Consider the following 13,036-nt stretch of genomic DNA (forward strand, 5'->3'; position numbering starts at 1 on the left):
ACGTTCGAAAACGGCGCAACAATTTAACCTTAGCTCGCGATTAGGAGAGGCGAAACAACCGGATGTCGCAGAAGAAGAAGAAGAAGCAATCGTCGCGACCTCCGGGGAACGAAAAGAGCATCCGCTGTGTCGACCGCCATTACACAGCCATTCGCCGAGCGACGCGACGCTCTGTTCTCTTTGGGTTCGCTACGCTCAAGGCAGCATCTTAACAACTTAATTTCTGACGATAGAGCGAGCCGCTCGAATTTTTTTTCACCTTTTACTTCTTGCCTCCCTTCCACCTCCACTTCCATCGCCTGGTCCCGCCGCAGCCGCTCATCCGCTTCTCTTTTCGTTCCTTTTCACTCGCGGCTACATTTCGGGCTTACGATAAAGAGAGAGTGGAATTCAGTGAGGATATCAATCGATTTATGTGGTATCGGGGTCAGGTATATTACATCATTGAAGCCAGATATTCCAGTGTTCGAGAACCGCAACGTAATTCGGATTTCAAGTTCAAATTACGCACGTACCGAATAATTACCAGACAGCTAAAGCCTGCCCATTTGATTCGGCGCATCTTTGTCCCCGACACCGATATTATGCCGTGTGTTCTTCGTTGGTGTTCTATTCCAACCTTGCAGAAGAAAACCGGACGCGTTGGATGCGGGACTAGCCGGTGTTCGGGGCAGTTTGAGGATTAAGCCACTCGACGTAGCAGGTGTTGTCACGGTTTTTGTTTTAAAAATACGGGCTCGTTTCAAGTCACCGGACCTTGTACGCCTCTAGCGGCTGAGCTGCGGTCGTCCGTAACGAAGTCGATAGAAAAAAATCGGACTCTGACTAAATGCGCGTTATATCCACTTCCTTGACGGTTCACCCATAGCCACAATTTATCTGGATACATATACAGTTTTCCACGGATCGAAGCACCAGGAATTAGAAGTCAATACTTCCGCAGCTAAAATCGTAAAATATAATGGTAAAGAACTATAGCACAGCCACAAAAAGTTTTCGTTGCGAGGAGGAATGAGAAGAGTATATATAAGCTTGCATACTTTGTACATAGAATTTAACATAGGTTGATCCAAGGTAAAGAAGAAGGTTCGAGTTGTACGCCGTCCGATCTACACACAGCCAGAGGCTAAAGGCTCGGCGGTGCCTTCGCGTTGTCCATGAGGTTGTTCTCGTGGCCGGTTCTCGGGGTTCGACATCGCGCGATCTCGCGTTGCCGCTGCAGCCTCGCATCAAAACCAGTTCAGAGATGTTTGGAGAGAGAAAGATCCTCGGAGCGGTATAAAATGAAAGATGCAGCGTGGGGAGGAGAGACAGGGAGAGAGATAGAGAACGAGAAAGAGAAAGAGCGAGTCTAAGAGTGGAAATGGGAGGGCGGAGGGAACGAGAGAGAGGTTCGGAGTGAGTGAGAGAGAGAGAGAAGGGAGACGACTGGTCCGGCACGTCTTCATTAGACCAGCATCTCGACCCTGACATTGGCGTCGAATTTCAGTGTCGTAGGAACCAATTGAGATCGAAATTTAATCGGTTTTTGTTTATCGCCTCAGGTCTTTTGCCGGAGGAGCAATTACACCCGGTATTATTATAAGACACATCGTCCTCGTCTCAGGACGATCGTCTCGCGACTTCCGGTGTACGATTTATTGCGATTATTACGGTTTCTGCGCGCCTCGATGTCCGCGATTCGATAATTTTCGGCTTGACAGGTCGATGCGAATCGAATTCTTCATCTCGACAATTTTAACGAGCACCGGATGTGACTCGCTGCGTTGCAGTAGAGGAGGAAGTGAATGCGGGCACATAGGAATTTTACGCCTGTCCCGTTTCGTGAATTACGTAGGTAAAGAGTTTTACCACCTCAACGTGTACGTCCTCATCGTCGCTGCGTACGGTGATCGACGGATGTTGAAAAACTGATAAAAATTCCCTTCGAAAGTCGCGTTCGACTCGCGGCTCCCGGCTCCTCGACTCTGACGCCGTTGCTTCGAGTTCCCATCGCTCCGGAGGCGAGATCAAAGCAGCCGAAACACGTTAACAAATCATCGTAACTACGCGTCGTTCTACACCAGCACGAGTTGCGGTAAACTGGCATAGTAACGTTGTACGATTCTACGGTGAAAACCGTAAATACATGATACGATCCAGGCATCGCTTCAACCCTTTTCTTTGATGCCTCAACCCCACCACGCCAATAATCTATAGGAAGCGTCAGGTTTGCGACAAGTCAAAATAATTATCGAAAAACTAGGGTAATAACACCGGCTCCAGTCATCCTCCTGCTACAGACAGTGGATTACGCTTCTCCGAAGATCCTGCCGGCTGATGTTATTCACACAGCGGATTTTCTCGACCAATGCGAAGAAGAAATTAGTGTCAGAGAGGTGCGTAATGCCCCCTCTCGACGCAATATCGGTTTTTCTATAAATTTTACTTAGTTTTTAGACACAGCTTACGCGTCGCGGCAGCCGCCGCGCTTCGATGAACTTTTTGCGGCAATTTTGTCACGGTATTCCGCTTTTGAAAGGCCGTCGGGAAGCTGACAGGAATGAGAAGGAGAGCGACCTGAGATGAGGAGGGAAGAAGACGAAAAGGGGTTTCGAGCAGTTTTTGAACCGAGGCGACGCGCGACGAGGAGATGCTTCGACGGTTAAACGCGGAGCCGCATATACAGCAGTGAAATTTCTCCTTCGCTTAGTGGCGTCTTTTTCTGAACTCTTTTTCCCTCGCCTCTCTTCTCTTTTCTTTGAACACAAAGAGCAGATGGCGGTGACGCTTCTACCGAGCCACTAATGATATTTGAGAAAAGCTGCAGGCTTCTTATAAATATACGTCGAATCCGCAGGAGGAGAGCCGGAATTGAGCTGCGTCTTCGTTTTTTCGCGTCCTTGTTTAATGTAAGTTACGGAATTGTCCCATCTCCGTAAAGCAGAATGAGGTGCGAAGAAAAACAACCTTCATCCCGGTTTTTACCGCAGGGACGTCCAATCTTCGTCCCCTTCGATTTTAATCCCGATTTTTAGGTATGCTCGCTGAGAAGGTTGAATTAAGCAGGGCAAAGAAGAAAAATCGATTCTTTCCTTTTGTTTACATCGTAAAGTTTTCACCCATGATCGCATCTCGCAGAGAACACAATCGAAAAACATTTGGATTCCATCGTTCAAACGTAAAACGCGGAACGCTCCGTAGACGACTTTACAACTTATATGCATGCAAGGATGTTAAATATATTCGTATTTTACACATTTCGTCATTTGACAACGTAATCGGTAAAATGATATATTTCTTACACAGAGATATGAAGCTCGATTAGAGTTCTGGTACCACGTATTTGGTTGGTTTCTAAATAACAGGTACACAATGTATTACCTGAATTACCCGTTGACGATATTACGGGTGAATCCAAATTGTACATATACAGGTTTCTATGTGATCGAATACAATTACACACCTTTGCTGTCACCAAAATATTCAATATTTTCCTCCAGTTACTATACTTTCAATGCTAAAATATGAATATATTGATATCGGCGTTTGTAGGATTATATTGGTCGCGTATATCGTGGTCCGGAAGTGACGTCACCGGCGGAGAAGAAAGGGTCAGGTAATCGCTACGCATTCTAACACCGTACGTTACCCATAATCATAATGAAATTGCGGTAATACCCGGGTATGACAAAAAAAAAAAAAAAAATTACAGATAACACGATCGTCTTCTCGTTGCGGATTGATATTTGTTTTCAGGATAGATGCAGAGTTGCTCAGATATTCCGGTGGGAATATTAAATTGCAGCGTCATCGGTCGGTTGTGTTGTTACTTCTTAGAATCGGGCCGGATGAGGTCGAACTTCCAAACCTTGTTAGGCTCAATTTCAACGACATAGAGAGCAGTTTCGTTCGGGCAAACGGCGATGGCATGGGGCTGTGTAAATTTCTGAAAAAAACGTATACACAGGTATAAGGAAATGGGTTGATTAAGATGCAAAGGCGGCAGTGATACGTGTGTTATTACCCCCTTTATAAACGAACCCAAAAAACCTTCCTGACACGGGCAATCATGCAATTAACAAAAATGGGCGAAAACGCGACGTGCGAAAAGAGACTCCCGACAGTTTCCGGAACTCGATGGTATGGTATAGAGCACGGTGACGAAAAAGAGCCATGGATGATATTATTATGTGAGAAAAAGTAAATGACAGTAATCATTCGAACGAAGGAAAGAAGCTCGCGAGTTAAGTTCTACGGACTGGGCTGTTCGGCTTTCGGTTAGGTTGTGCAGGTGCAATCATCGAAACCGATCTTTCGCGTCTGCCAGTGTATAATCATAATTAGTAATTCCGAACACACATATACTACAGTATTTTTGAATATAGCTACAAAGAACCATTCATTTTCGCCTCGGGGCGCAATCATTCCCGAGGAAAATGACGGCGCGGCGTCGTTAAACCCCCTTAATGTCTTCATCGTGAGCTTGCGCCACATGGGCGGAAGTCGGTCGGTGCTTGGGTTCGCGATTTTTAAAAGACGGGGCCCGAGAGCCGCGCGGCCCGATCGTGAGCTGCGGTCTGAAGCCCGGGCAATTTTCTTTTTTCACCCATCAACTATGCTCAGGACCTCTCGAGGCAAAAATATCCTGGCTGCTCACGAGGTGGTTGGCGTTTTAATAAAATTCAATTAGGTAACCAGTTGCATTTACAAAGCGTCGCTAATTTTAATCACCTCGCTAATACGGAACGGCTCCTCCAGCGGTTAAAGCCTAATGGCTCTGCAGATGTGGCTAAATTGCTACGTATGTATGTACGAACCGCTATCGATTCGATGTCTTTGAAGCTCCGCCGAATAAAACCTCGAGTAAACGAAATAAAATTTCATAATTCACTTACGCTGGATAGCGGTGACCAGTGATCAACGACTCTTTCCGTTCTAGGATCCAGGGTGAAACCTCTCACCGGAATCATCGGCGACGTTGGACCGTTCACGGCGTAGATGTAATTACCTGCCGGTATGGAAACAAGATTGAGTAATTGATTGTAACGTATCATCCGATCCTAAAAACACTTTGAGTTCTTTGAATCCTGAACTCCCTCACCGTACGATGCGACACCGAACACTCTTCCCAGATCGGGCTGCTGAATGGTTAAGGGTGGACTTCGCGTCCGCGATCTTTTAAGACCGACGTTTGGACAGGTAACTCTCATATTTTCTCGATCAGCAATGCAGACGACATCGAGTTCCGGAAGTAGAGCCAAGCCGTGAGGTACTTGCAGTGATAAGAATTCTGCGGAATGAATATAACGAGAGCAATTATCCCACTTGCGACGTTTCACGACCACCGGAACAACGATGAAAAACATTTCTGCAGACTGACCTCCGGGCTGAGGAATAACTTCGAGTAGACCTCCCGCAGCATTGAAGACCATGATTCGGCTGTTGCAGTAGCCGTCTGCGACTATTATTTCTCCCGCTGGTGCAACGGCAACTGTTGTTGGCTGGCAAAAGTGGGCCGAGTCGCTACCGGGTTGGAACCTCTGCCCTAGTACGAGGCTTGGATTTCTGGCATTCCTCCGAAACTGTTATGCAATGAAGACAACGTTGGAATAAAAATTGTTCATCCTCTGGTTTCCCTTGGTCGGTGATCTCATCTTCTTCTCTACAATCTTACCTTGAACACTTGGTGGAGGGCGACGTCCGTTAACCACACGTTGCCGTAGACATCAATATGCAGACCGTGAGGCATGTAAAAGAGACTCTTTCCCCAGCCTTCGATCACCTCACCGGTTACAGGGTCGAGGGTAAGCACTGTGTTCTGAAGAATTGGTCCTCGGGTCAGCTCTTGGTAGTGATAACTCGCGTTGAACGTGCTGCGATCGGAAAAGTGATGTTTGCAAGACGTTACGCAAGATCCAAATTTAATGGCCGGCAAGATGCTTGCGGATGGAGGAACTTCGCGTTGAGAATCTATGAAAACCACGAACCTTTACCTTAAATGAAAATACTTACGAATATTCCCACGTGTGATGACCACGGTGAAAAATCACGGGTCTTCCATTCCGATCCACGGCGACACCGGATATTTGACCCAAACTCTCCGGCCCGTGCCAAGTTGGGTTTTCCTCTGGACGAGGTGGTTGTTCTTCTTCGAACACTGATACTTCATTCTGTCGATTGCGTAGCAAGATTTATTCTCGATAACACGCAAGGGCTGTAGGTCGTGAAAACGGGGAATACTAACGTGATGCCGAGTAGGCTTAGGTATGTAATTCTACGTAATCTGCAGCTAGCGGCAAAGTTGTATCGTAGCGAACAAAACGATCGATAAGATCTGCGGTATCAAGAAGAACTTCTTCGTCTCTTGTAATCTGGGCTTTACATTAGATCGAATGATGCTACAAGTTTTTGGTTTCCCTTGGCCTCGATTTAATAAATGAGATATTCCAACGTCAAGAGTGACGATTTTTTTTTTTTTTTGTTACAGAGGTAGGATTTTTGCCGCTAAATGGGCTGAACTGCACTCACCTCTATCTCGTCGAGTCGTTGTCGCAAAAGTTCTCTTATCTCCTCATAGAACGTTTCGCCGAGACGGGGTCTACCGTAATTGTTGATGATTCGAGCCTCGCTAAGGACGGCGACGAGCACCAGAAGGGGAAGGAAGAGCGTCAAGTAACTCGTCGAAAGTGTCATGGCCTCTTCTGCGTTGGCGATGCTTGTGGGACGTTTGGAAGCAGGTCGATAGCGGCCTGCGCAACAACCGTCGACGATATCGAGCTCCGCGACTTATCCGGTCCGGTTCTCGATTGGATTGAAATTTACAGGTGACAATACGACAGCGACGCCTACAACGACCCGTCGTCGGCATTCGTCTCGCGTCTGTTTAGAAAAGTGACACCAAATCGCGCATGTTTTTTCAAAGACTTTACGAGTAGCAAATTGAAGCTGCGTACAACGAGCGAATACTGTACTTTTATTTCTTCGCTAAACTGAATGAAAACGCACTGTAACGAATCGAACCATGGTGTCTCATCTTTATGGTATTCAAAGTTATAGCGAAGACAGGTGGAAACTGATGTACACGTCTGTGTATAACTTGCATTCACAGTGTTCGATCTCGGGCAAGGGATGTTTTTTGGAGAGGAAGAAAAAGAAGGAGAGAAAAAAAAAATCTCCCCGGGTCGGGCGGTTCGTCTGATAAATTTATTTCCAACACTTGCTGACACCCCGCGTCTTTCTCGCTTCGAAAAATTTCAAAGGAGGAAAATGAAAGAAATAACACCCTGCCCCAGGGAGCCGGGATGGGATCTCTAGCTTTGCTAAGCGCTTGACGAGGGTCAACGCGCGTTTCTACCCGATAACAAATCGACTTTGGGGCTCAAATTCCGAAACCTGAATTATCGCTGGCAGCCCCGATGGCGAGGACCGATCACGCCTCGTGCAAGACACACTCGACAATTTCGACTTGACTTTCTATTTAATTTTCTTCCATTCTATCCGGCAGTATTTGGAGTTAGCTGTAGTAGATGCATTCATTTGCAACGAATAACTTACATAATCGCAATAATTCACAAAATTGACCAATTCTTCGTTTTATTTGTATAATATTGAGATGGTATAAGAAAATGATATATACGAATAAACATTGATATATCACCTACGTTATTATAGTATTATAGTATAATAATATTGTCGTAAACTTGTTTCTCCTTCTACTGCGCGAATATCGCGGCAATAATTGTAACGATTAAAATTCTATGAGTACACGTACACACATGTTATGCCTGCGCATCTAAAATTGTAAGAAAAATTTGTAATCTGATCCTCTACCGCAATCTTATATTTTCATCTATTTTCCCTACTGATAGTCGTTGCATCACATGTTCGTTTAATAAGTTATAAGTTTGTTCGACTCTTTTCATCGCAATCCTCGATGTAAAATTTTTTCAACCTTAGTCTATCATTGTTCGACCTAAATTGTGGCTCATAAACGTCAGTGTCAATCCTTCCTCCTGCTTCTCTCTGCAAAATCATCGTTCACCCGAGCCATTAGTCCCTCAACCGCAAAAAGTGCAATGATCGCAAAACAATACGAAATAAATTACAAATCATCATTCAACCAACTAATTACAACGTTGGTTCTGTTCCCCTGGTATACCAAAGTTTTATCAACGATTACTCCAAGTGAACCGTCAGATTCGCGAAAAGTTGTGCAGAAAAGGTGTCCATGCAACTAGCTAGAAGTCCGTCAATCTGGATGAATTAAACCGAGCGTCTTTGCGGTTTATCATCACGGCCCTGATGGACTATTTTTGAATTTCTCGTGCCAAGGAAGTCTCCGGTTGGGTCCAAATGTACCCGGTTCTGGTCATGCTGCAATGAGCGTCGTAGTAGCGACCCGGAGCCCTGCAGTACGACCATCGTGGACATCGGCAACGAAACTTGCTGTGAAATTCCTCCTTGCAAACTTCGTTCCACCAGCAAGTCCTCTGGTAAAAAATTGAAAATAGTCGCAAATTAATTTACGGACTATCAAAGAAACAAGCGAAGTTAAAGAGGAACGCCTACCTCCGCCAGATATCCTCTGACGCTTTGGTCACTGTAGTTTCGCTTCGTTATCACGTGCTTTGACTGGGATGCGAAGATCACTCGCGTGCAAATCGCCAATAGCAGAAGGAGGCAAAGCTTGATCCCATTCTGAAACAAAAAGTCAGATTAATCGAAAAAATTATAACTACACAATTCCTCGTCGATGAACAGATGAATTTTGGTAAACACAACAATTCCCAATCACAATAAAAAATTCAGGAATTGATATTTCAATTTTTAAATGGTCGAAGAATTGCACACGAAGAACAGGGGCAAGAAAAATATCATGTAAATTGAGTAAAAATTTGAGAAGCGGTTGCCGAAAAAACGGGGCATTAATATTTTTCGCATTTGGAAAAAGTGCGCAACAGCTGTTAGTGTAGCAACAGTTCCATGCGATCGATCGGCCGTACATCTGGGGGATATTTGTGCCCATACCATTGCGGTGTGAAATCGAGTGAAATGAAATTGTAAAGATAGCTGATATCGGGATAGCGAATACTCACTTCCTGACAAATCCGGTTCAGTTTATTGGAGCTCATTATTGCGTGCCTGTTAGCAGGTTTGACAGGCGAGCTTAGGCCAGAGGGTGGAAACTAAAAATATGAACAGACTCGATAAGCATGGCCCTACGATTACGGAAACTCAGGGAAAACGACATGATCCGACCTCGGCCGACATTGCCGCAACGAGTTCCTCCGAGCATGCGTCCTGCTTACTAAAAAGCTGCGATACCCAGAATCTAGCTGACTGATTTAGGATAGGTCTACTTACCGACGGAAGGAACAGACCTGACAAATTTTTATTTCAATTCGTTCTAGACTCATTGTCGAATGAATTTCAGGGTGAGGGGTTGCTCCGAGACGCCGTGGAATTATCTATTAATATTGGCTTCGCGTGCAATGATGCCCGAGCTTGTGAAACGTTGGCTCATTCGTACTTTACCCAATTCTCAATTTTCTCAGAAAAATTCAAGAATATTTTTTAATTAAGTTTTTTTACGTTTTGCTCCGATATTTCGGAAGAAATTAGTTCCGGAAACTTGAACCTATTGCAAACTTTTTAGCTGTGCTGAATAGTAAATTTTTCCACTGTGGGAATGAAAAGGAACGATTATTTAGAATGGGCAGTATAACTGTAAATTAATCGCAATCAGAATTGAAATTAGTGTACATTACGTTACATTGAGTAAGATCGTGCATGTGATTTAAATTTAATAATATCAGACTAATAAACCCACTTCATCAAAACAGATGCGCATACGAAAGAGCAAGTGTAACTACGTTAATAAATTGGATTGGACATATTCAAATGCGCATAACGAGTCGTAAAATATTGTACGTTGTTATTCAGTGAGTAAATTGTTAGCGGTATTAGAAATCATACAGTCTCTGTGAATCACACGAAAGTTGAACTTGACAAGGATTCAGGGTCTTGCATTTAATAGAGTCAAGAGATTCGTGGATTCGTCTTGTCGGTTGTAAACACTATTGCGAGAATTGTGAAGGATAATGAAATAAATTTAAATACCACTTTTGAATGCCATTTTTTCAGATTCACAATTTTCCTCAGTAAACACAAACGCTATGTTATGAATTTCTAAAGAACGCCATTGTTGAATTATGGACAAGTAGAATTTTTCTTGTCCCAATATACTCCGAGGAAGAAGACATAATGAAATGTTTGTAAATAAAATATAATACGAAATCGAAGTATAAGATCATGGTGGTACAAAAATGAACAGAGTCAGAATCCGCGATGATAGATGCGCAGAAAACAAATTTAGGATGACATGTAATCCGGATGAAAATCAAAATTGGCGGTCGTCGATGTGCCAGTTGCCGATCTTACCTTCTGAGTCAATGCTGCATCTGGTAGTTATCCCAAAGTTGCACGAGGCGCTAGCGTGCCGTGTGCTGTACATATGCATTTGACACTGCACAGTGTTTGCAACGTCTTCTGCTACCAGGATATTCGTTACTCGTCGTGAGATTTGACTGGTAAAAAAATGGCAACTCGTTTGTTGCTAAGGAACTGTACAAACGTTATTAAAAACGGTAATCAACAATGGTGAGTAAATAGTGCTATTTAATTTCTACCAGACACCGTCCTTTGTTTTCACTTATCGTCCAAACCTAACCTATAAACTTTATGTAATCGCACATACAACTCTGTTTTGAATAATCTCCCGTGTTATATATAACGTATATAACCAAGGGGGCACATAACTGCACAAAACTATGGCCAACGTGAACTGCGAAATTAGTTGTAAATGTGGAAAAATAAATGTACACACATGTGTGAACACTGTTTTCACTGAACAAACTGTTTTCGGATCGTAGGACCGCCAAGAGCCTCTCCACAGGTAGCGTTCGCTTTGGAGACGATCCTAACAAGGCGCTGAGCGTGCGTGAACCTGCCGTGAAAGACCCAAGTATCGAGTTGAATCCAACGGAATATGAGAAGCAGCGAGCTCTGCAAGGCTATATCACGATTGAGGGGCCGGAAAATGTTGCAGTACTTTCCGGTGTGCCTGAAGAGCACATAAAAAATCGTACCGTTCGTATATACGAGCCTGCAAAAAACGCGATGCAATCTGGAACAAACAATATCAACTTCTGGCAGATGGATTTCGACACTCGCGAACGATGGGAGAATCCGTTGATGGGATGGACTTCTAGGTAGGGAAGAGCGACAGGTCGTAAAGATTGGAATCGTAAGTCTTTCGATAATTAGTTATTGACTTTTATGCATGCTGCTTTCTAGCGGGGATCCACATTCCAACTTGAAGGTTGAATTCGCTACCAAGGAGGAGGCGATCGCTCATTGTGAGAAAATGGGATGGCGATATTATATTCAGAAACCCAATGCCAAAACTCCAAAGCCTAGAAGCTACGGAGTAAACTTTTCCTGGGACAAGCGCACTCGGGTTTCTACAAAGTGAGGTGGAAATTTATTTTCATTAAATTAATTTCTGTATCATATACCTATATTATAATAGTCGATATCGCACGATGCCATCGGTAAGTGTATCGATCGTGCGTTTAAGTGATGTGAAGTATAAAGTATGTATAGACATATATTATATTGATGAATAAATATTGTTCATGAATATTGTTTTCAAATTGTCTTTTTTTTTCTGGAGGGAAAACTTGAGGGTAAAATCAAAGTTTTCCATGTAGCAATAAACTCCATTATTTATTATTTAGTAATGATTATATAATAATTTCTTATTTTTTTTTTTTTTAATTTTTTCTCTTTTTTCTGTGTTTTTGCTTTTTACTTTTTTTCTTTATAATGTGATAATAATTTAAATATTATTCAAAACAAGCATAAATTTTACCTATAATGATAAATTCTAACTGATCATTCTCATCGTTTAATATTTATAATTATTCGTACTGAGTTGATAATAATAATAATTTTTAATAAAATATCTGACTAAATAACTACTCCGCGTATAATATTGCTGATTTAATTATCGTTATTATTGTTTTTATTATTATTATTATTATTATTATTATTATTATTATTATTACTATAATTATTACATCCGTAATCGAACGTCACAAGATCCCAGCTTTACGTTCTCTGATTGTGAGCTTATCAAAATACTCCAAACACGCCACGCCGGTTAGATTTACACGCATATCTACTTGAATTGCATACAAGTAACGTATAGGTAATGCTTTCCAACGAATTACCGTAAGGAAAACAACTTGACACGACAGAGGATCCTATGACTTGTCGAACGTGTCGATTATAGTAATGTTATTAATATTTATTTATTTTTTTCATCTCTGAGATGCCCAAAAGGGTATTGAAACTTCTCACGATTCACGGACAGTCGAGGCGGTGTCACTGTATGCTTATAACGATACACACGCAGTTATGCGTTTACGTATATATTTGACTTTTGTCATAATTATTATATGCAGTCTAACAGTATTAACAGCGTCAATGATAATAGTAATAGTAGTAACAATAATAATTAAAGCGATCAACGCGCTCACTGATTTCTGTCCGTAAATTGTCGAGTGTAATTTAAATATACATGTATGTATATATATGCGTGTGTGTGTATATATGTATATAATATATATATAAGTCATGTGTGTGTATATATTGTATGTATATCACAAGCCAACGAGAATTAATTATTCAATATATATTTTATCTATATATATATATATGTATATATATATATCTACACATGCTTGAGCCAAACGTACGCACGATTTGTTTTTTTGCTTTTGCTTTGTATGTACAGCAATTATAGTGGAATTGTTGCAAGACAACGAACAAAACCTGACTATTTATCAAAGTATCGTGTAGAGATATCACATGTATATATGTATATACATATGTATGTATAATAATTATACCAAGATAAATTGTGTGCGTATGTTTAATGCTCGATTCAGATTGCTTTAAAGCATAAAAAAAACAGGTAATTATATATTAT

At 42.3% G+C, this 13,036-nt stretch overlaps 3 protein-coding genes across 3 annotated transcripts; 1 reads left to right on the forward strand and 2 right to left on the reverse strand.

Annotated features, from left to right (window-relative positions):
- Window positions 1–3,257: 3,257 nt before the first annotated feature.
- Window positions 3,258–6,718, reverse strand: LOC124302555 (peptidyl-alpha-hydroxyglycine alpha-amidating lyase 2-like). Its single transcript, XM_046758838.1, has 7 exons — window positions 6,511–6,718; window positions 5,995–6,152; window positions 5,657–5,855; window positions 5,363–5,564; window positions 5,084–5,272; window positions 4,878–4,990; window positions 3,258–3,928 (listed from the first exon to the last, which is right to left on the reverse strand). The coding sequence occupies exons 1-7, from the start codon at window positions 6,673–6,675 to the stop codon at window positions 3,809–3,811; spliced, it is 1,146 nt and encodes a 381-aa protein (XP_046614794.1). The 5' UTR covers window positions 6,676–6,718; the 3' UTR covers window positions 3,258–3,808.
- Window positions 6,719–7,558: 840 nt separating this feature from the next.
- On the reverse strand, window positions 7,559–9,262 carry LOC124302559 (uncharacterized). The gene is made up of 3 exons (XM_046758850.1): window positions 9,078–9,262; window positions 8,551–8,679; window positions 7,559–8,471 (listed from the first exon to the last, which is right to left on the reverse strand). Exons 1-3 carry the CDS (start codon window positions 9,111–9,113, stop codon window positions 8,289–8,291), a joined length of 348 nt encoding a protein of 115 aa, XP_046614806.1. The 5' UTR covers window positions 9,114–9,262; the 3' UTR covers window positions 7,559–8,288.
- Window positions 9,263–10,480: 1,218 nt separating this feature from the next.
- Window positions 10,481–11,683, forward strand: LOC124297237 (NADH dehydrogenase [ubiquinone] iron-sulfur protein 4, mitochondrial). Its single transcript, XM_046748050.1, has 3 exons — window positions 10,481–10,641; window positions 10,914–11,252; window positions 11,338–11,683. The coding sequence occupies exons 1-3, from the start codon at window positions 10,580–10,582 to the stop codon at window positions 11,513–11,515; spliced, it is 579 nt and encodes a 192-aa protein (XP_046604006.1). The 5' UTR covers window positions 10,481–10,579; the 3' UTR covers window positions 11,516–11,683.
- The last annotated feature ends 1,353 nt before the right edge of the window (window positions 11,684–13,036 follow it).

This window comes from Neodiprion virginianus, chromosome 1 (assembly GCF_021901495.1).
Source record: "Neodiprion virginianus isolate iyNeoVirg1 chromosome 1, iyNeoVirg1.1, whole genome shotgun sequence".
NCBI classification, from domain to species: Eukaryota; Metazoa; Arthropoda; class Insecta; order Hymenoptera; family Diprionidae; genus Neodiprion; species Neodiprion virginianus.